At 33.1% G+C, this 20,353-nt stretch overlaps 1 protein-coding gene across 1 annotated transcript; it reads left to right on the forward strand.

The window, feature by feature from the left end:
* The first annotated feature begins 1,778 nt into the window (after nucleotides 1–1,778).
* On the forward strand, nucleotides 1,779–15,315 carry LOC114255790 (citrate synthase, glyoxysomal). Its single transcript, XM_028195319.2, has 13 exons — nucleotides 1,779–2,275; nucleotides 3,273–3,453; nucleotides 4,898–4,983; nucleotides 6,471–6,575; nucleotides 8,425–8,487; nucleotides 8,720–8,829; nucleotides 12,267–12,386; nucleotides 12,464–12,539; nucleotides 12,728–12,801; nucleotides 12,915–13,035; nucleotides 13,626–13,723; nucleotides 13,788–13,911; nucleotides 14,989–15,315. The coding sequence occupies exons 1-13, from the start codon at nucleotides 2,027–2,029 to the stop codon at nucleotides 15,118–15,120; spliced, it is 1,539 nt and encodes a 512-aa protein (XP_028051120.2). The 5' UTR covers nucleotides 1,779–2,026; the 3' UTR covers nucleotides 15,121–15,315.
* Nucleotides 15,316–20,353: the final 5,038 nt, after the last annotated feature.

The following is a 20,353-nucleotide window of genomic DNA, read 5'->3' on the forward strand; positions in this document are numbered from 1 at the left end:
ATACAAATATGAGAAGAGAGCTAATTAAATTATACATTTCAACCAACTACATACTCAAACTTTAACTATTTCAATGTGTTATTTCACTATAATTCCAATTAAGAGAATCTTCAACCCTTAATTATTTTTTTTATGAAATTATAACTTTATAAAAATTTAAAAATATGAAACGTTGAAAAAATTTTGGGATAAGAATGAAAATTATTTTAAAAATTGATAAAAAAATTAATGAAAAAGTTAAAGTAATTCATATCAAATCAAAATTTTTATTCAAATTTAAAATCAAATTAGATAAAAAAAAAATTAAAAGAAAACGATGAAAATTTGAAAATATTTTGAAACCTTCTTATTCATAAAGACTATAAATCCATGTGTGTATTATATTCGTATTGTATTTTTAGTTATGAAATTGAAATCAAAATAAATGTAACTTAAATTATTGGGTTAATAATAGAAATATTATATTAATTATTGTTAAATATCATTTCACTTCATATTTAATAATAAAATTATATATTTGTTTTAATTATAACTTTTAAATTTGTATACTTTCATAACAAGAAGATGTATGTCATAACTCAATTAATCTCATTTAATCAGATTTAACTTTTTTTAATACAAATGATCAAAATTGCCCTAAATATATATATATATATATATATTTAAATTTTTTTAAACTAATAATTTAAAAAGTTATAAACAAAGTTTAATTTATAAATTTCATATATACCGCAAGATAAAATATTAAATTATTTCAAGATAATTATAATATATATATTTTTTATTTTATAAAGTCCCGTGCATAACACGAGTTACCACTAGTTAACTTAAAAACAAAAGAGAAACTTACTTATAAATCCTAATAGATGGATTTATTGTTCAATAAATTTTATAATAATTAATTGTGTTTTTTTAATTCAAAAAAAAAGTTTACTTACTTATTTATTTATTAATATTTAATTTTACAATTATTATATTTTCTTATTAATCCTTACTTTCTATATAATCATAGGAGACATACATAAAATAATAATGATACATCAATTTAACAAATTCTATTATTTTAACTCACTATGTTCTTTCTATCAAAGAACTAAACATCATATTAGAAAAGTATTTTCAAATTTATCCTTACAATTGTATTATATTATAATATTATGCAAGAAATAAAACTACTCAGCTTGTTTGGTTTTGGTTTTCAGAAAATAATATTTTGAAAATTATACTTTCTTATTTTTCGTATTTTAATGTTTTTACTTAATTTTTTTAATATTTTAATTAATTTTTAAACACACATAACATAAATACACTTAAAAAGTATAATATTTGTAAAAAAACCTTTAAAAAATACACTAAATACAAAAAATTATATAAAAAATAAAAATTCAGTATATTTTTCATATTTTTTTGTGTATTTATGAAAATTTTAAAATATTTTATTATTTATATACATCCAAGTAATGTGCATATAAAAAAGTAAAAAAATTATTTAAATTTTAAAAATATTCACTAAAAACAAAAAATATAATTTTCAGAAAACTGAATTCAGAAAGCTAAAACTAAACAAACTAATTGTAATTTTTTTTAAAAAATAATACAGGACTTAAAATATTCGATACTTTAAAATCAAGTATTCAATAGTCTAAAATTAATGTATTTTTTATAAAAAATATCCGATATGTTTAACAAGTATCAATTAATTTTTTTTAAATATATAAAAAATAGAGAAATGATTTGATTAAAAAATTTAAAAGTAAAAAAAAATCGACTTTTTCACTAACTTCCACAGTATCCAAAAACACAATTCGATCCGAATCATTCACTCGTATCCGTGCTAAGTGCTTCATATAGTTGAACTGAAAAATTCGTGTACTTTCGCCGCAACTCGATCATTGCACAAACTAACATAGAGCAGAGCAGAGAGGAAAAGTTCTTATATATAGAGAATATATAGAGAGAGAGACATATATCTGCACCGTGTTTGTGATCAAAATTTTTCATTTTCTCTTTCTTTCTCGGAAAGCAAATGGAGAGTGTTGATTCATCAATGGCGGCTCGAGGTCGTTTGGCTGTTCTCTCAGCTCACCTTTCAGCTTCCGTCGAATCCGAAGCCTTCGTACCTGTTATCGAGGCCTCGTGCGTCTCCTCTCAATCGGTGATCGCACCGCCTCCGAATCTGAAGGGTTCGCTGACCATCATCGACGAGAGGACTGGTAAGAAGCACCAATTTCAGGTCTCTGAGGAAGGAACTGTCAAAGCTACAGATTTCAAGAAGGTAACAAAAAGTTGTGATGTAATTTGATCGATTGATGTGAATTGAATTGGATTGGATTTGATTTGATTTCAGCTGATTAGGGTTTGGTTAACTGTTGTTTCCATTTTTATTTTTGTTTTTATGAAAATCAATTTTGAATGAAAATTTGATTAAAAGGTCGATTTAAAAAAAAAAAATGATATGATATGATACTAATCTTTACTTATTTTTTTGTCATTTTTTTGAAATTTACAAATTTTCTCTAAAAACCTGTTTTAACAATTTTTTATGAAAGAAAATTATCTCTAATCAATACTCTTTTTAAAGCCTGACTAAATTTGATAAAAAAATATCATTGTTAGAAGTTTGGCGAGGGATTTGGTTCATTGATTTGGGTAAATTTTTTCTCTCCCTTGATACAAAATTAATAAAATGATTTGAGGCTCATTTTTTGCTATTTATTCATCAAATTTGAATTTGACGAAAGAATTGGTGAAGAATTGGAGATTGCTTTTATGTATTGTCGTTTGATACGGGTTTTTGTTCACTAAGAACATTTATTCGTGTTCTGTTTGGTCGGCTAGAAAACACGAGCAAGGGAAAGAAGAAGAAAAAAAAAAAAAAACTGTAAATTTGTAACAATTACATGGGGCTCAACCATTAGAAAACAAAATTATGTGCTCAATTGAGCTTGATTGAGTTGGGTTTCTTTTCTTTACCAACATATAAGCAAGACTATAATTTCTTTTGATTTCCTAAAGTTTCTTGTGATCAAACTGGAGTTTATGTTTTGCCTATCCTGAGATTAACATTGATAATTTGATGAATTTGTGATGATACTTTATTTTTCACTTCTCTAGGAAAAATGGTTTTTTGCTGGTTCATCATGTAATCCCTGTGTTGTTAGTGGATCTGTGTATTTCTTAATGTGTAATGGTATTGTTCTATGTGAGAAGCGATGGAGTTTGAACCCTGACATCGGAAGTATGGTTTCTATATGATAATTGTGAATTTGCAGATAACAACAGGAAAGAATGACAAAGGGCTCAAACTTTATGATCCGGGCTATCTCAACACCGCTCCTGTTCGGTCATCAATTTGTTACATTGATGGTGATGAGGGGATCCTTAGATATAGGGGTTACCCAATTGAGGAGTTAGCGGAGGGTAGTTCCTTTCTGGAAGTGGCCTACCTTCTATGTAAGTATCACTATCCAAGTTTCATGTACATACATACATGTTTCTAATTTTTAGTAATCACGGGAGACAATTTATTTAATTGCAAGGCTACTGTGGTGATATGCTCATATTTGAAAAAGAGGATTGGCTGAATTAACTCATTTGTTTGATATTAACATACTTTTTTGCAAATCACCTCCTGAGTATGTTTCTTTGATATTTCTTTGAAAAGTACTGTTCATAATAAGCTTATGGTGACATATAATTTTCATTCACTCAAGATTGTATTTCATTTAACCAACAAATGTATGTTGCATGGACACTTCTCAGTGAGTGAGTTACTCTCAGATGTGTCAGATCTACAATTCGGTTCCTGATTTTTATTTTTGTTTGCATAATACATGAACAATGTCATTTTTGCCTGTGTCAAAGAATAGAAAAAAATATTAATTAGTTATATTGATATACATTATTTGACATGTATAAACATATATACAATTTAGTTATATTGTTATTTACTTTATTTTGAACATTGTGTGTATTTTTATATGTATAAAGAAAATCAATGCCTTGTTTGATCCGTTAAATGATCAGGCCCGGCTTAGTCTATTCAGGTGGCCGGCCGCTTGAAGCCTCGTCTTGCATAGAAGGACACAACTGTTGCTTCTCTTTTCTCCTCGTAATAACAATTCATAAAGAGCAGGCAGTCAGAGCCTTGGGCTCATTCCACTGCTGGGGTGAACCATATGATTTGATTGATAATTAATTTGAGAGGTACATGAGCCCCTGCATTAATGAGCGCCTTGACCTTAATATTCTTCCTTATGACTAACGCCTTAACTAATATAAAAGGTAGGCTAGCTTTTCAATCCAACCAAAGGAGAGACTTCACCCTAGCAAAAGACATAGCGTAGGCTTTCGTTATTTTTCTCTCATAAACTGGTAGCAAAATGATTTAAGCAATTCATGATTCACTAGTTAGCAAAATAATCTATGATTTGATTCACAAGTTGATACATTTCATGATTCACTATTTTAGAATAATGATTTACAATTCAATTCTTGATTTAAAAACAATGAAGAAGATTATTTTACCATGTAGTAAAGTTCAATAAGTGATTAAAAATGAAAGCATATTAAGGTGCTTAAAGTATGGAGAGATATAATGTGAAATAGGGACTGATGGGGGAGTTTGAAGGTTTAGGTAAGATAAAAGTATGCTATCTATTTGATATACATGAAATATTTGCTTCTGTATATGAACGTATAAATGTGTAGTTTCAGTGATCAATTTGGTTTAAGATTACAGAATTATTTCTGGAAACTGTAAATCTATGAAAAATAGACAGTATGTGAATTAGAAGCTATTATTGTTTGTTCATTGGACAATTAACTCTTCCTTGCTTTTCTGTCTGGTTTATGTGTTGGTTTCCAGTTATCTAAATTGATTCCTTCCTTTTTGCAGTGTATGGCAATTTACCTACTGAAAATCAGTTAGCTGATTGGGAATTTGCTGTTTCTCAGCATTCAGCTGTTCCACAGGGAATTTTGGTGCGCTTATCTTTCTTTTTCTTGGAAACCAAAGATTAGTAGTGTGAAGGATGTAATTCAATCTTTCTAATTAACATTTACTTTAATCAGCCTTGTTTTGGATACTTAGTAAATTCTTAGTTGTAGTACATCATAAAATTTGTAAATAGCAGCTCAGTAAGAATCATATGTTGAGGTATTCTTGGAAAATGCATAACAGTGTTGGAAAATGCACAGTTAGCAGCAATTATGGCTTCTCCGTTTACAAAACTAAATTTTCTTAATTGAAACTCCTCTAATTTCTTGGGTATTCAGAACCTCTATTTGTTCTCTAAACAAGACAATCCTTTGAGTGAAGCTTTAGTCCTTCCATATATGTTGCAATCAATTGAAAAGTTTTTAGCATTTCCTTTGACCTTTCATGGAAAATCTATTTCTACAAGGAATATAATTTTTCATCTCATCATGCAATTACGATGCCAAACCCAACATTCTATCATTAGAATGTTGTTATTGTTTTGGTGATGACATCGAATCCCAACTTTTTTCTAAAGTTTTCTAGAATTTCAACAGTTTTAAGGATACCAAGCTGATTGCCTTCTTTGTGACCATCATTGTTGTCTCTTCTGCAAACAACCCCCTTCTTTTTCCTAAGGAAGTATAGTTAAAACTATATGCTTAGTGGTTGGGTCTCTTGAAAAAATATGCACATTTCAGACATGCCATGCCTCATACTGAACTGGAAAGCTTTCTCATCCATAAAAATAAATCAAGATTAGCCCTCCTAGGCGTGGTTCTCGATTTTAGTTTGTCACACTTCTTGAAATTGATTAACAAAAGTCATGTTTAATTAAATTATAAATTCCATGTTCTGGGAGATTCTTTACCTACTGTAACTATTTTTTTTTTTATAAATAATGTGTACTATACACTATTTTAGCCGATGATTTAAGCCACTTTTCATGTAGCCCTTTCTACATGTTTCTTTTGGGAAGTGGGCTGCTGCTCTCATGTTCCTGCCCTTACTTTCAAGATGATAGACATCTTATTTATAGAGATTTTTTACTTGCTGCGATTTCTTCATTTTTACTAGAAGCCCCAAGAACATAGGAAAGGAATTGTTTCTGAATTTATCAATGGCCTTTGGTAGAAAGTATATTGCTAGGGGATGTTTATCTTTTTCTATTTGTTTGAAGTAAAACATTGTCACCATTATACAAATGGGAAGGGAACCTCCTAAAATTTACTAGACATTTGCAGTTAGGGATGATAATGATGAATCTCAATTTGAATTATTTGAAGCTGGGGATGGGCTTCAATATTAGTCTTCAACTCCCATGAAACAAAACAATTTTCCAAGGATGTAGCGTTGTGGTCAAAGTGGCAGGCAACCTAGAAACTAATTGGTGGTGGGGTTGTTGCCATCTGTAAAAGAAAGTGATGAAAGAAAAAGAGAGTTATGCTTTAAACTACCATGGTATGCTAAATTGGGTGAATTTGTTTTGCAGGATATCATACAGGCAATGCCTCATGATGCTCACCCCATGGGTGTTCTAGTCAGTGCAATGAGTGCTCTTTCTGTCTTTCATCCTGATGCCAATCCTGCTCTCAGAGTAAGTCAATTTTTTAATCTAAACTTGTTATGGATTTTTCATTTTTAAAACTTTGTAATGGACATGGGTATGTTACAAATCTGTATGTAATAATATTTACTTGTAAGGTTTAACATCGGAAAGTTAACCAACAACCATATTATGACTTCATCTTGTGAAGTTTTTTTATCCATTTTATATGGAATGTGCATGGCTTCCCAGTTTGTGCGTTAGGACAGTGTCTTTATCACAATGATTGACCGAATCTAGGAAGAATGATTGCTCATGGTTACAATAATGAAGTTTTTTCATTATAGGGTTTGGTTCACATTATTACGTTCTCAAACAAGATTTCTGAAAGATGGGTATGTGATATGTAGCTTGTTTCTTCTCTGGGTATGTATAGCTTCAGATGTCATGAATTCTTAATTGCAACCTATTACTACAACATTTAGTAAGTAACCATTCAAAATATGGAACCATTTTCCCAGCATTTGTTTTTGTTACAATACAAGTTTTTCTGTTATATGTTGTGCCCCTCCCTCGAAAAATAAACATGATTTACTTTCTTATTTTGACCATGAAGCTAGTTAATGATGTGCTTTTGACTTGCTGTTTGCTTTAGGTGTCTTACATGAGCGAAACTGTCTCACGGTGTGTGCTTGTATTGCCATAAGTTACGTTGGTTTTAGTGTGAAGCTTTCAAGCTTGATGAGTGAAGTAAAATTTAGATATGGAGAAGATAGGTTGGTTCTCATTTCGTTGTGGCCTGGGGGATAGACTATCCCGTTGCTTTAAGTAAATCATTTAATTCATCTATAGCAAATATAGCGGTTACCGATTTTTGTATAGGGACTTGGAGAAACTTTTCAATCCCTTTTTGAGTCTAGAAGAAAAATTTCTTGAATTGTGAACCATCTTGGATCAATTTTTGGACTTTGTTGTATCTTTTCAGTAATATTTGTATAGGGGTTTTGTCTTTCTTATAGGTTCAGGGGATCTTCCCCTTATGGTTTTCTATACAGCTGGTACCCACTTTGTGCCTTGATGAATAAAATACATAAAAAAAAAAAGAAGGGTAAGCTGAAGCTGAACATTGGAAAACTCCACCAGCCCGCTTTTATGTTGGAACCGGAAAGGACTAAAAAAATTGGATTTTAAAGTGCATGCTCTAATCAAGTTGATGCCATATTACCAAAAATAATGGTTTTTGTCTAGAAAATTATGGTTTGTAATGAGCTTTTGAAAAGGAAGCATGAAATTATGGTTTGGGAGCAGGAAAATCAACTAATACCAGAGAGTCCTGTTTCTGCAGTTCATGTCTTTTTGTTTCAGTCATATTTCAAATTATGCAAAATAGTGATACTGTGAATGAACTTCACTTCATCACTTCAGTGCCGATGCAGTTCTTGCTGTTTTGGTAAAATTTTGAGATGACATCTTAGCTCATGGAGAACAACCATGGAGCCCCCGTAGCTGAGTAAATAATTTTAACTAAAGAGCGCTGAAAATTTGCAGAAGTTGAGTAAACCTTCTCTTGTTCTCGTCTCTTGGTGTTTGAGGAACTGTTGTGGGTGGATGCTCTCTCTCTCTCTCTCTCTCTCTCTCTCTCTCTCTCTCTCTCGGTGCTAGGCAGGCAATGGTTATCAGCTGTTCTGCAGTTATTTTAACTAAATTCATCAAGGAACATGGATGATAAACCACCCTTCCATTCTTTCTTTTATTTGAGTGACCTTGATTGGTTGTGATAGGGGACTTTGTTCATATGTGTAATCTGAAGATTTTCACTGTTGTATTCTGAATGTAAATTCCATCTTGATGTTCAATATTTTTCAACTATTTCTTAACACATATATCTTTGTTGTTGCAGGGCCAAGATTTATACAAGTCTAAACAAGTAAGAGATAAACAAATAGTGCGTATACTTGGGAAGGTACGTTAATTTCTTTATCTTGCTTTTTTTAAATCATTGTCCTGGATGTTGGGCTTCAATTTGTTTCCTGTACATTTTGTGCTGGTTATATTGTCGGTCCATCTAATTACAGTATATGATCTTTGTTCACACAAGATGATGTTCTATATTTTCAGGCACCAATCATTTTTTTGCTTTCGATTTTGTTCTTATTTTTAATTTTTAATTTTTAAATTTATTTATTTTGTTACAGGCACCAACAATTGCAGCAGCTGCTTATTTGAGGATGGCAGGAAGGCCTCCTGTTCTTCCCTCTAGCAACCTTTCTTATTCAGAAAACTTCTTATATATGCTAGATTCATTGTATGTCCTTCTGCATCCTTCTCCCTCTTTAGTATTTTGCATAACTTTATAAACATCCTTCTCAACATGCTAATCATACCTGATTTGGCCGGAATTGTTAAAAATACTGTATTATTGATTGATATTGATGTGTTGTGTTTATTACAATTACAAGGATTCCTATTATATAGGAGTGTGTTTGGGAGTAGGTGGAGAGTAGGTGAAGTGGAGGTGGTAGTGGTGTAGTGGGTTAGGTTTAGTGGAGTAGGTGAGGTGGTAGGTTTATGGTAAATTCTAACAGCCCCCGCAAACTCAAGGAGGATAGAAACTAACCAACTTGAGTTTGAAGAGAGGAACAAAACAAGAAAATACACAAAAATAAAAGAGGATAAGATACACTGTATGGTCGTGTCAGACCATTGGTGAAGACACTGGATGGTGGTGTCATAACGTTGTAGAGGACACTGTATGGGGGTGTCATAACCATGTAGAGGACACTGTATGGTGGTGTCATAACGGTGTAGAGGACACTGGATGGCGGTGTCAGACCGATGTAGAAGACAGTTTATGGGGTCATGTCGGACCGTTGTAGCAGACAATGCTGTGACAATTGTTGTGACAGTTTACGGAGTCTTGCTGGACCCTTGTAGAAACTAACCGGAATCAATGTCGGGACAGTTTACAGAGTCTTGTCGGACCCTTGTAGAAACTAACCGGAATCAATGTCGGGACAGTTTACAGTGTCTTGTCGGACCCTTAAAAAGTCGCACCCTCAAAAGGTGTGCCCAATTTTTTAAAAGGCGTGCTATCAAAAGGCGTGCCCAATCCATAAAAAGGCGTGCCATCAAAAGACGGGCCATCAAAAGGCGCGCCCATGTCATAAAAAGATGTGCCGGACATGTTGGCGAGGCACGTGAGCGCCTTGGCTTGCGCGCCCGTGTTGTCGTCTGTCGGCAAGTGGCGCGCGATGCGCGGATCGGCCCTGGCTATTTAAACCAAGGGTGAGGCGGAGGCTGTGCATACCAGTCTGAAACCGCTGAAACCAACCCGTCTCTGAAAAAAAACTCTGCCTCTTCGGAGAGAGAAACTTTGGAACACTTTGTAACCCAGAAAATGGCTTCGTCTTCCCGCGGTCTGCTCACCCTCTTTCCCGACCTCAACGAGTCAACAAGAGAGATAACTGGTGTGGTGGCACTGGAACCTCAACCAAGCGCCCCGGAGTTTGCTCCGTTGAACTTTCCGATGCGGTCGGTGGAGCAAAGAATGGCAGTGCAGTCGGATGTGGAAGCCAATCAGTATACATTGAAGTCATGTGTGGAAACCATGACTGCGGTTACAAACTTGTCGAACCGGCTGCAGAGTAGGGCAAATGAGGTGCAGCATTTAAACGGCCAACTGGCTCTGCTCCAGCGCATGTATAAGGATGCGCGAGCAGAGATAAGTGTGCTGAAAGCAGAAAATAAGGAGCTGAAGCGGAAGGCCACCGTGATGTTCCGATTTGGAGGTCCGCCATATGCTGCAGTGGAGGAGCATGGGGGTGTGAACGTGCTCGGTGGACTAGGAAGCACTGAGGCAACACCGTCAAGGGCCGCCCAGGACGGAGGCAAGAAGAAAAGACCGGCGGAATAGGCGAAGAAGGGAGGTCGATTGGTGGCCGGCTGCAGAAAAGAAAACAAAGCTGTTGGTTTTGGTTTTTTTTGTTTTTTTGTTTTTTTTTTTTGTGATGTAAAATGGTGATCGGGGTGAACCCCGACATGAATAAAATAAGTTTGGTGTGCAGTTCTTCCGCTTCTTCATTCGTCTTTTTTTTTTTTTTTTTTTTTTTTTTAGGAATCAGAAAAAAATATATATAGATATATATATTCTATAGACTCTAGTGGAAGGAATGATGGGTTTGGGCAACAGCACATTGTGGGGGGTCTGACAAAAGAAAGAGGTTTGGTTGTAAAGTAAGGGAAACGTGGGTGGAAAAGGGGAAAGGCTGCAGAAGAAAAATAAAAAAAAGAGAGGTATGGGTGAAAATATAATAAACAAAGACAGAGAGAGAGAGTAAAAGAAAAGAAAGGTAAGATCTGTCAATACACCATATCTGTACAGCGAATGCTATCCCTGATGCCACTATTCCCGCATAGGCAACACTGAACAACTCTCCAGCAGAGTGAACAAGCCAAGCTTGTGGGTCTTCGGATCAAGAGAGAGCGAGACACCATGGCAAAGACGAAGCTGTACAAAGCCGAAGAGTCTTCGGAAGAAGTTAAACCAGAGACAACAATTGAAGAAGATGAAGAAGAAGAAGAGAGCATTCATGTGAAGAAGATCGAAACTTTCAGTGAACATCCCGACAAGATCGCCCCTCTCGTCGGTTACTTTCCTTCTGGATTCGATCCTCTCAAAGAAGAATCATCGACACAGGAGCAACCCAAGGTTAGGGTTTTCAGGCACGAGAATCGGACCAAGAGGTTGCAACTCGTCGTCAGCCCGAATGGGTCGCAAGTCAATTTCGTCGGTACGAACTATTCGGGTGAGGCCACGGCTCCTCAGCTTTGTAATTATGCTCTTGGGGTTCTTGATAAGGAGTCTCAGACACTGAAGATTGTCCCTATTGCCTCCAACAAGATATGTAGATTGGAACCAATAGTTGCAGGGTCAGATTCATATGAAAAGGAACCTTCTAAGGAAGAACTCAGGGCAGAAGAGAGGGCAGATAAAATTAGAGAGCTGAAACGCATGTATTCAACAGCGAAGTCAGTAAAGCAGGACAAGAAAAGGCAACCCAGTGTCCAATTCTTTCCCCTAGCGTCTCCAAGCACAAGCATCACCGGCAAAGCCCTTTGCAGTGGCGGACTTGGACTGTAGATGGTCGGACCCTGGGCTTTATTGAAGGTGGTGGGCTCAAAGAAATTTCAAGGTATGTGTAGAAAATTGTAGTGGACTAGATTGAGGTCCGGCGGGCGGCTAAGGTGAGATTGCCGCCCGCCGGTGAAGCGAGAATATTAGGTTCTAAACCTGCTCTGATACCATGTTAAAAATACTGTATTATTGATTGATATTGATGTGTTGTGTTTATTACAATTACAAGGATTCCTATTATATAGGAGTGTGTTTGGGAGTAGGTGGAGAGTAGGTGAAGTGGAGGTGGTAGTGGTGTAGTGGGTTAGGTTTAGTGGAGTAGGTGAGGTGGTAGGTTTATGGTAAATTCTAACAGGAATAACATTTCTCTCTCTCTCTCTCTCGTGTGTGTGTGTGTGAGATCCCTCTGCAAAAGAATTATGAGTTTATGGTTACTAAGCTATGGAAAGCCAGAAGTGAGCTAACACATGTCCATACACAGTGATTAGCAGCTCTCTTTCACAGGATCTATTTAGTATTTGAAATTTTGGGACCCTTCCCGTTGATTGTTGTAACATTATGGTATATGGGGCCTAATCTAAATTTAATTCTCTTTTTGCAATTTGCAGAGGTAATAGGTCTTATAAACCCAATCCTCGACTAGCGCGTGTGCTGGACATTCTCTTTATATTACATGCAGAACATGAAATGAATTGCTCCACAGCTGCTGCTAGGCATCTAGCATCAAGGTAGGCATCTAAAGTGTCTAATTTAAACCAAAACAACCATTAAAGTCATGGATCACAAACCTGATCTGTTTGTGCAGTGGTGTTGATGTATACACAGCTCTTGCTGGAGCAGTTGGAGCACTGTATGGTCCTCTTCATGGTGGAGCAAATGAGGTGGGTTGACATTTTCTACTTGAATTCCATGCTTCTAAGCAGCAGGTCCACAAGTGACAGCATCAACAACTTTGCTTGTTAATTAATTAATTAATTTTACTTGTTATTTTTGTATATTTTCACCTTGAGTGAGTGTGAGAGAGTCAGAGCCTTACATGGCATGCTTTTTGTTACCCTGGTTAAAACAGGCCGTGCTTAAAATGTTGGGTGAGATTGGAACTGTTGACAATATTCCAGAGTTCATTGAAGGTGTGAAAAACAGGTGAGGATTACTTTTCTGATAATTTTCTTTGTGACAGGAGTTACTGAAGATGAATCGTGTGTAGTTTTTTCTGCCATCTAATTGCCGTTTCTGTGACAACTTGGTTTTTATAGGAAGCGAAAGATGTCAGGTTTTGGGCACCGTGTCTACAAAAACTACGATCCCAGAGCAAAGGTCATAAGGAAACTGGCAGAGGAAGTTTTTTCAATCGTTGGCCGGGATCCTCTCATCGAGGTGAACGTTTCATGCTTAAATCATACAGAACCTCTTTACTGTTATTTGTTTTTATGTGGTTGTAGATTATGTCTAATGGTGGCATTGCAATCTATTATGCTGTTACTAAGACTTAATACATTACTATCGATAGATAGAAAAGATGCTCCAAAGAAGCCATATTTGTGTCATACATATGTTAGTGAGATGCCTATACTAGTTAACTAAGTTATATGAAAACCTGGTGCAATAATACCACTTTTGAGCATGGGTATACGCAGAATCTGAGTGTGGGTGTCAAGAATCCATACTAATCTGTATATGCATAAACCTTGTAGCATGCGTATACATGGGTGTGCTCTATTCTACTTCAAGTTAGTAATGTTGAATTGTTTTCCTATAGTTTCATATTTGTCATGTCATTTCTATTCACTTCTTGTTGATAGGTCTCATATGGTATCTTTCTGGCATTGCCCCAGAAAGAAGGGTAGTTGGGTGGGTTGGGTTGGATGGAGAGGTTATTCAGTATGTCATGATTTCATTGAATCTATAATTATAAATGCCTAATGCCATTGCTGCTCCCCTATAAGTTGATCTTTTACCATTTACAGGTGGCTGTTGCTTTGGAGAAAGCTGCACTATCGGATGAGTATTTTGTTAAGAGGAAACTATATCCAAATGTTGATTTCTACTCTGGGTTAATTTATAGGTGAGCATACACTTTCTTCTCCAAGTGTGACACTTCTATTTGAAACTAATAAATTGATAATCAGGGCCATGGGTTTCCCAACGGAGTTCTTTCCTGTTTTGTTTGCAATCCCTCGTATGGCTGGCTACTTGTCACATTGGCGAGAATCCCTGGATGACCCTGATACAAAGATAATGAGACCGGCACAGGTTAGATTTCTAGCATTGTTCCTATTCTTTTTTTTCCCTCTAATATTCTATACTAAAGCTTATAACTTGGATCTTCTTGCAAAATAATGGGTACTTCTGTGAAATTACTTAATAATGACATCAATCTGGAATTTCTTCAACTGGTTGGGTAATTTGCCATGAAGATTGTTTTCCTGTCTATACAGTTTATATGAGAAAATTCCCTGTACTTTGCCTTTGCCTTTGCCTATTGTTTACAGTGAGAAATTTCCTTTTGTTGTTTTTCTGTATTAATCTTCTATTTACCCAATCACTTTTTTTTTTTTTTTTGGTTTGTTGCAAGTCGTATTTATGGTTTTATTTTATTTTGATTTTCATTCCCTGTACTCGCATTCCCCCAATAAAGAGAAGTTTGAGTTTCCTTGCATGACCTATCAAAAAAATGAACTTTTCCTTGTTTGAAATGATTAGGGGGGCGACTCAGGGTTGTGCCTTGATCTAAATCTACTTTTGTCATCTTGGGTTGGTTCCAAATTTAGGATATACATGTTCTAAGAATTGTATGAATGGCAGTGGTCCTCGGTATGATTTCTGATGGGATTGGTTAACTATCTATCCCAATATTTCCGGTTTTTCACGTATTTTGCTCAGACTTCTCATGTTGATACCAAGTAGCGGGTCATGTATTGGAGTCTGATATTAAAAGTCCTGGTTATTTCTCAAAATTGAGAATGAGATGAAGACTTCATTCATTTTAATGCACGCAGCAGAATTGCAAGTATTGCTAGTTTCTTTTCTGACAATTATCATTCATTGGAGCAACATGTATTAATAGTTAATAGGGAGGTATGATATCAAAAGTCCTGCTTCTTCTCCTTCTTCTTCTTCTTCTTCTTCTTCTTTTTGTTTGTTTGTTTGTTTGTTTGTTTGTTTTGTTCTGCTTGTGTGTATGCTGTTGAAAGTCATTATGTAAGAAATTCTGGGCGTTGAAGTATTTTTGGGAGTAGTAATTAGTGTGCAAGTTTTATGTGTTTTTCCATATGTTAGGTGCTTAATTTTCTGCTTTATCTTAGTTGTTATTTTTACCTCATCTTTCAGGTGTACACTGGTGTATGGTTGCGGCATTACATGTCACTCAAAGAACGAATGGTGACCACCGAGGCAGATAAACCCGGTCAGGTATCTATTTCAAATGCCACCAGGCGTCGTTTGGCTGGATCTGGGGCTTAGGCATTAAACTTGGTCGGCATCAAAATTTTAATGGTCAGAGAAATAAAAATCAAATTTGCTTTTGAGAAAAGCATTTTACTGCTAGATTTGGTCAAGTGATATGTAGTTAGAGGATTAATAAGAAGACAAGCGTTCAGGAACATTTTGTATTAAATAAACAAACGTGACTCAAAATCAGATTAATTTTGAACAAAATTTGAGTCTTCAGCATGTTCATACTTGATTCTTAATTGGCCTGTGTTTATGTATATGTAGCCATGGGTCCTATTGAGCTTTTCCAAGTATTTAATATTTTATTAAAAATAGTACATACTTTAAAAATATATATTATACAACTTACACTTTTATTTTTATGTTTTGAGACTTGGATTGTTTCATTATTACTATATATTTGGTAGTCATGATTTGTAGTGTTAAGCTTTGATTTATGATGTTTCATTTTGATTATATTAATTTTAATTTATATATATAAATAATAAATAGCCTCATTTGAAATTATCGTTGTCAATCCTATACCAGTTGGTGTATTGATTTTTTACAGTACTATTGAGTATAGGCGTATCATTTCAAATATTTCACTATATATCTAAATAATAATAATAAAATGTACAAGCTTACAAGTAAAAATGAAATTCTATTTTAATAATTCATCTTTATGTGTGTATAGATGGACTATCTTTAATAATGCGCAAATGTTACTGTCACGTTTATTCTGCGAAGAAGTCTTTTTTACTTTGTGAAGAATTTCAACCATCTATGGAATCCTGCAGAATAAACAAGTACAAAAGAACCAAAAAAATGAACTGTGAGAAGTCTTTAGAATCATTGAAACTTTTAGAACAAGATCCATTTAATTATTTTCCTCATAATCTATGAATAAATCTTGATATTGTGAACAAACGAAATCATTTTCCCTTCCAACTTGAACTGTAATCATAATATTATATACATATGATGGGATTAGTTTCACTTCTATCATTTAAACTGTAACAATTTTTTTCTATTTCATCCCTAAACTATTTGATGTATTTTTTCTAAAGTTAATGATTTCTCTTCATATGGTCCAATTGAAGACGGTTATGCAAGTTAAGTCTTATTTGATGGGCAAAAGGATAATTTTATAATTTAGACAATCAAATCATATACCCAAACACTTGGTAAATTAGTTGCAAACTGTAACTTATTCAAAATAGTAAAAAAAAAAAAAAAAGAGAGTATTTTGTTGTATGATTTTAAATTCTGAAATAACAATTTTTTTCATCAAATTAGGCTTCAACAGTTATTGATCTATATGATCATCTCCAATTAAATTACATGAACAAAAATTAAAATTTTAAGAACCAAATAAACGAAATTGACGACTTATGGATGAAATAAAAATAAATAAATAATAATTTAGAAGATAAAATTGAAATTAACCAATGAGGATATAATATATGTGTCCGAGCAGAAATTGTCTAAACACCACGTGTTCGTGTGCCCCATCAAATCATTTTCCTTTGTAATTTGTTTGACACAAACTAACATGAAATTTTCTTCCTCCGACAAAAGAGAGAGAGAGATAACCTGTTGCAATCGGCCTTGGGGTCAAAGACAATGCGACTATCAATCTTACAGAATTTGGGAAAGAGCTTTTCTTCGAGTCCTCTTTATTTTCAGAGGTAGAGTAGAGGGAATTAATAGTGAGGAGATTGATAGTAAGGGATTAAATAAAATTGTATTTGTTTTGATGATAGTTGTTAGTGTAGGAATTGTTAAATTATTTTTATATAAAATAAATAAAAAAATATAAAAAAATTAAACATTAATATTTAAAAAAAAATTCCCAATATATAAAAAATAAAAAAATTTCTAATCCCCTCACTATTTTTCTAATACCATCTCCACCTCCCCCACCTCTATCTTAATCCTCTTCTATCTATTTAACCCTAAAACAAACGGGACTAAGTATGACTCACATGGTAACAACTTCGTTAATGCATTACTACAATCTATTATTTCATTCTCTGGGATTTCACCCTTAACAACCACCACAACAAACAACCACCCTATCACCCAAATAGAACTTCCAATCATCTTCTTTCCTATCTTCATCTGAACGTGAGAGAGAAAGAGAGTGAAACACACACGAGACACAATTTCAAAAAGAAAATATAAACAATGATGTGACATAGCTGTCAACCAATCACTTTAAAAAACAGAAAAAAAAATCAAGATATATGTTAATATCAAAACTACCAGATCCATATTATTCTTGTGAATAGTTAAGAAAAAATAACATATCAGTGAAGTTTTAAAAATAATTTATAAATCAGTGAATTTTTTTTTTTATCAATATTAATAATGAAAATCTTAAACTTTTTCATGTATTTGTAATATTTTTTTAAAGTTGCCAATGGATGCTAATTCTCCCAATAATTAATTTTGTATAAAAATTCCAAAATAGTATTTTTCTTCATTTTAAGAGGGCATTTGTTGATTATATTTCATGTCTAATAGATTTACTAGTTCATTGGATTAATAGTCAAATACACATTATATTCAATCAAATAATTCATACACTATTTATTTCAGTCCTAACAATTCATTATATTACAATTCCTTTTGTCAAGTCCATTGTATTGGCCTCGCTAGTGGGAAGTGGATGAATAATGCTATATTTTGGTGGACTTAATAAAGGGGGTCAATTAATTGCATTTATTGAATCTTAGATTTTGGATTCTAAAATGACATCTATAAGATTAATAAGCATTTAATACATTGCTTTTGGACATTTTTTGGTTGTCAAAATTACCCTTGTACTATATTTAACCAAAAGCTATTAATAAAATCTAAATGTGATGTTAAATAGCTTTTAATTAAACTTTGAACAATGCTTAATTTCTACTTGAAAGAAAACCCTAAATTTTCTAATAAACTAATTAACTAATATATTACCATTATTGTCAACAGAAATATTATTTGAAAAAAATTGTTTTAATAAATTTTTTTATTTATTTAAAAAACTTTTTTGGTCACAATTTTTGGTAGATATCAATGTTTAAGGCATAGGATACTTTGTTAAAGTCTCCAATCCCAATGTATTTCCAATTAACGTTTTGAGATTCACTTGTCTTGAGATAATTATTTGATTTAGGTCTCGTTTGGAAAGGAAATATTTTAACTAAAAATTAAAAAATTATTATAAATTATCATATTATTTTTTTTATTTTTTATAAAAAATTAAAAAATTATTAAAATAATTTATCATCAAACAAGAACTTAATGCGTACTTGAGTGCATTGAGTTAGGAATATCGAGGGATTTGGGTGGGGATAGAATTGTTGAGGATAATTCTGGCAGTCTATATTTTATTAAGATGATGTTGAAACAACCTAAAGCATCTGATGTTGGTAAACTTTTTAGCATGAATAAAACTATTTAATCATTGATATATTAATGAGTATATTAATAGATAATGTGATATAATTTTAAAAGTTTTAAATATTTATAATTTGTATAATATGTGGGATCTATAGTTTTGCGATGGCAATATCGTGATATATGTTAGTACATTAATTAATATACTAATTGATGCATGTAAAAACATCTGTTATTTGCTATAATATCATTGCCATTACTATAATTTGGCAATGAATAATAGTAATTTGTCAAATTATAACAATGATGCTCCACTGATACATATGTTATTTTGGCAAATCTCAACCAACTTTCTCTTCAAATTTGTAAGTATTGTTTGAATATAAGTTTTTAGTATTTTTTTTTTGTTTGTTTTTTGTCTTTTGTGATATTTTTTTAACTGTTTGTAAAAAAAATTATATATTTGTATTATATCCTACTAGATAAATATAAAAAATGAAAAAAAATAAATTAATACTCAAAATTATATCGGAACACAAAAATGACATTGCAAATAAAGATTAAAAATTATATTAAAAAATAAATGACATTACAAAATTAAAAAATACATTCTTTCGTAATTATTCATCAGGAGACGGGGGAAAATAGTAGTAATTTGGGTTGCTGATATTTGCGGACCACTTGGCAAAAATCTTTTTTTTTTCGCATTATGTAATATGCTTTCGTCTAAGGGTCCAAATGAGAAATGTCCGTAGTCATTATCATATGTTTTTTCTTTTTGATCTCATGTTCTTATCTTTTGATCTCAAGTTCTTTCATCTCCTGCAACGCTTGAATCCTTTTTTCTTTTCTTTCAGCTTTTTTTCATTTTCTTCTCAGTAAGGTGTTGGTTAAATGTCTCAAACACATTGCTAAATTTGTGGACTTCAACTTCAACGACTTGATTTTTTCGAAAGAATTATTTTGCAACTTTCCTATCCATAGGCCTTTTACCCCTTGCAGAGACACTACCTCACCGATTGGATTATTAACAACATTTGGATTGTTACTAACACTTGGACTGTTGTAGTTTTCAAGAGAAATGCAATTATCCATAGGGGAATCGGGAGTTGCATTAGGGGAAAACAGTGTATGTATCCTTAACTTTACTGTGTTCGTAGGAGCTTATATCTTGCCACCTGATATTGTTTTGCAAGATTGGCCAACAATGTTCAAAAATAAAATATTTGTTTTCATCTTGATGGTATAACAATTTTGCTTGAAGCATTTGTATCAATGAAATATTAAATTAATTAATTAGTTAATTTTTATATAAGACAAAATAAAAAAACTAACATAATAAATGAAGATGAAATCTTATTATAACAACTTGAGGCATCCTACTTGGGTGTAGATTTTCGACTTGCGCTAAACACCCACGAAATTTGTTGCAACATTTCATGATTATATCCTATCAAGGTGAGATAGGCACTTGTGTTTTTAAGTGATCATTCTGCAGCGAGCAATAATGTTTAAAAATTCTTCTCCAAAAATGAGCATAAGATTGTAAATTCCCAACAATTGGGTATTTAGTAATGTGACACCAAGCTTTACAAATTGCCACATCTTCTTGAGTGATGAATGATTTTCTCTCTTTGTTTTTGATGAACCTTCCATATTGATTGCGTCAAAAATAAAAAAGAAAAATATAATTGAAGATATTTTGCTATGAACTGAAATTGGTGAAACAAGATGTGTGTATTTATACCACTACAAAAACATGACTGTTGTTTTTTTTCGCCGTTTAATTTATAGCCGTTGGTGTCTTGTCTGTTTGAAAAAAAAAATAGCAATTTTTTTACTTTCAAATTGAAATAGAGTCGTTGGGCTCATG

The sequence above is a fragment of the Camellia sinensis genome, chromosome 8, assembly GCF_055761805.1.
Source record: "Camellia sinensis isolate YWXY chromosome 8, ASM5576180v1, whole genome shotgun sequence".
Classification (NCBI taxonomy): domain Eukaryota; kingdom Viridiplantae; phylum Streptophyta; class Magnoliopsida; order Ericales; family Theaceae; genus Camellia; species Camellia sinensis.